General features: G+C 54.1%; 1 protein-coding gene across 1 annotated transcript in view; it reads left to right on the forward strand.

The window, feature by feature from the left end:
* The window catches only part of LOC102761162 (liver carboxylesterase 1-like), a 27,288-nt gene that overhangs the window by 4,007 nt on the left and 19,802 nt on the right, over positions 1 to 3,479 (forward strand). Inside the window, exons 2-3 of the mRNA XM_015570958.1 lie at positions 133 to 337; positions 2,942 to 3,086. Of these exons, the coding sequence (XP_015426444.1) occupies positions 133 to 337; positions 2,942 to 3,086 (350 nt within the window). The remainder of the gene's footprint in view (positions 1 to 132; positions 338 to 2,941; positions 3,087 to 3,479) is intronic.

Genomic DNA, 3,479 nt, shown 5'->3' on the forward strand with positions numbered 1-3,479 from the left:
ATGGATGTAAGAAGAAATGGAGGCCTAGGAGTTGAGGGGACAGTTTCAGGGTCACCTGGGGCAAGACCCACCTGGAGTCCAGTTCCAACCTCTCATCGGGGACGTGTCCTCATTTCCTTTCCACGCCCACAGGGCACACACCTTCGCCCCCTGTGGTGGACACTGTGCAGGGCCAGGTCCTGGGAGAGTATGTCAGCCTAGAAGGCTTTGCACAGCCTGTGGCCGTTTTCCTGGGAGTCCCCTTTGCCAAGCCGCCGCTCGGACCCCTGAGGTTTGCTCCTCCGCAGCCTGCAGAGCCATGGACCTTCGTGAAGAACACCAGCTCCTACCCTCCTATGTAAGTATTGGCATCTTTTAGTGGAACGTTTGCCTCAGAAGGATGCGGGAAAGCACCAAGGCACACCTCTGAGTGCCTTCTCCATTGTTCTGGAGCCTTCAGACATGGTAGATCCTTAAAAACATTCCAGCCCAGCCCAGCTGGCTCACTGGTTGAGCATCAACCCACGAACCAGGAAGTCACAGTTTGATTCTTAGTCAGGGCATATGCCTGGGTTGTGGGCTCGATCCCCAGTAAGGGGTGCGCAGGAGGCAGCTGATCAATGATTCTCTCTCATCCTTGATGTTTCTATCTCTCTCTCCCTCTGCCCTCCTCTCTGAAAACAATAAAAATATATTTATAAACAACAACAACAAATTCCAGAACTCCCATAGCATGCTAGAGCCTTTTATTCCACAAGTATTTATTGAGCACCTACTGTGTGCCAGGCATATTCTAGGTTCCTGGGCTCCATTAGTGAAGAAAACAGATATTCCTACCTTCATGGAGCCTGTGTTCCAGCTGGGAGAGATAGATGATAAACAATATGCAAATTAATACATACATCCTATGTAATAAAAGAGAAACATGCAAATTAACTGTCCCTCTGCTATGCTTAAGCCACACTTACAAGCCATGACCATAAGTCAATCAGGAATGAGTATGCAAATTAACCCAACTAAGATGGCAGCAGCCACTGAGCTGGAGTGAGCAGGAGGCTTGGGTTGCCCCCAGCAATGGAGGAAGCCAAGCTTCCCGCCTGCCCTGCTAGCCCTGGGTTCTGCTCTGGTCTACAAAGTTTCAATTATAGAAGATAAATAAATCCCAGAAAAAAAGGAGAGGCTGGGAACTTGGGTCGCCGGGGTGTGTGGCCAGCGGAAAATGGCCCTCAGCCACTCACCCAGGCTGGCCAGGCACCCCAGTAGCTATCCCCACCCTGAAGAGGGTGTGGCCAGCCTGCAAACAGTCCTCAGCCCCTCAACCAGGCTGGTCACACACCCATAGGGTGAGTGTCCCCGCTGGGGGGCTTGACCAGTCTGCAAACAGCCATCAACCCCTCACCCAAGCTGGCTGGGACCCAAGCGGGACCCCCCCCGACCCTGAAGGGGGTGTGGCCAGTTGGAAAATGGCCCTCTGCCCCTCACCCAGGCTGGCCAGGCCCCCAAGCGGGACCCTCACCCTGATCCCAGACACCCTTTAGGGCAAACCAGCTGGCCCCCACCTGTGCACCAGGCCTCTATCCTATGTAATAAAAGAGTAATATGCAAATTGACCCTAACAGCATAACGACTTGGAATGACTGGTCACTATGACACACACTGATCACCAGGGGCAGACACTCAATGCAGGAGCTGCCCCCTGGTGGTCAGTGCGCTCCCACAAGTGGAGCTCTGCTCAGCCACAAGCCAGGCTAACGGCTGCCAGTACAGCGGTGGTGATGGGAGCCTTTTCCACCTCCTCAGCAGCACTAAGTATGTATGACTGCAGCTTAGGCCTGCTTCCCGCTGGTGAGTGGACATCCTCCAAGGGTACCTGAGCTGCCAGAGGGATGTCTGACTGTCAGCTTAGGCCCACTCCCCAGGCCTAAGCCATCAGGTGGTCATCTCCCGAGGGTTCGCAGACAGTGAGATGGCACAGGCTGGGCTGAGGAACCCCTTCAAGTGCACAAACTTTTGTACACCAGGCCTCTAGTTATGTAATACGTTAGAATAGGATAAGTACGTTGGAAAAAACATTTTTTTAATTAAGCAGGTGATGGGGATCAGAGGTACTGACTCTATTTATTCTCCTGACTTGAACTTTGCTCTATTTGGAGAGTGGGGTGAGCCAGGAGGTTGTGTGGGTGGGAGTGCTTTGGGGTGTGGACCTGGCAAATTCTCAGTTCCCAGGTGTGTCTAGTTACCTGGCCACAAGGAGTAATGGATGCCCGACTCACTGGGAGGACTCGCCAATTGTCATCTGTGCCGGCTGCTCACAGTCTGTTATTAGGGCAAGCAACAGCGATTGCCTGGGACGGATGGGTTGGTGATAGACTCTTAGCATGTCAGGGCTGCAAGATTCTTCCAGAAACCACTCCACTCACTCAGACCTGGCAGGTGGGGGCCCAGAGCAGGGAAGGGATTCACTCAGGGTCACCTCGGAAACCAGGGGCTGCAGCAGTTCTCCTAATGTTACCCTGCAAATATTTCACCCCTGACCTGTCATGGGTCCCACACATATGCTGCCATTTGAGTGAATGGGAGTCTCCTGTGAACTCGACCACCTAGGTTACCTGGTGGAGATGCAACGGCCCCACTGCACCCTCCATGGGAGCCCTGCACAGAGCCAGGCTGCGTCCAGGGTGTGCAGGATGACCATCGCCCAGGTGGGCAGTAGCTAGGCAGCCTCCTGTCCTTAACCTGGTGCATCCGAAATTGCCAGGAAGAGAAGAGGAGCCAGGCCTTCTCGCTATACATGATGCTGGGAGGCTTTAGTGAGCCCCAGGGCCCCCGCTTATGGCTTCCTACCCACTCAACGTCTTCTCTCTGGTACGAGCAGCCGTGCACAGGCACAGAGCTCCCAGGCCACGGCTCTGTGCGCAGCTCTGGCTGAACCTGAGTATATCTCTCTCCCCACCTCCCCAAGGTGCTCCCAAGATGCCGTGTCAGCCCAGGTGCTCTCAGAGCTCTTTACCAACAGAAAGGAGAACATTCCTCTCACGTTCTCTGAAGACTGCCTTTACCTAAACATCTACACTCCCGCTGACTTGAAGAGGAAGAGCAGGCTGCCGGTAAGTTGTGCGTTCCATATAGGAGCGACCTCCTGGTGTGGACTGGGGAGGAGGAAGGCAGCGTGGGGGGGAGTGTCCCAGCCACGGCTATTTCAGGGGCCCCACGCTTCCTTTGCTCTCCCTGGCCAGGCCACGTGACCCCAGGAAACACACGTTTTCTATCCCTCAGTTTCCCCCGGCGATAGTCGTGGTGCCTCCCGGGACCTCGCTGTACATCTGTAACCTATCGTCAGTTCTTTCCATGTTCGCTCATGCGAACAGAGGGACAAGCGTGACTACTGATACTTGCAAGTTTAGGCATCTGATTGCCAGAGAAGCTAAGGCATGCTTTCCAGTCAAGTTAGAGCTTGAAGGAACCTCACCAAGAAGGCAACACCCCAACCCTCCTTTTAC

This window comes from Myotis davidii, unplaced genomic scaffold, assembly GCF_000327345.1.
Source record: "Myotis davidii unplaced genomic scaffold, ASM32734v1 scaffold3428, whole genome shotgun sequence".
NCBI lineage: Eukaryota > Metazoa > Chordata > Mammalia > Chiroptera > Vespertilionidae > Myotis > Myotis davidii.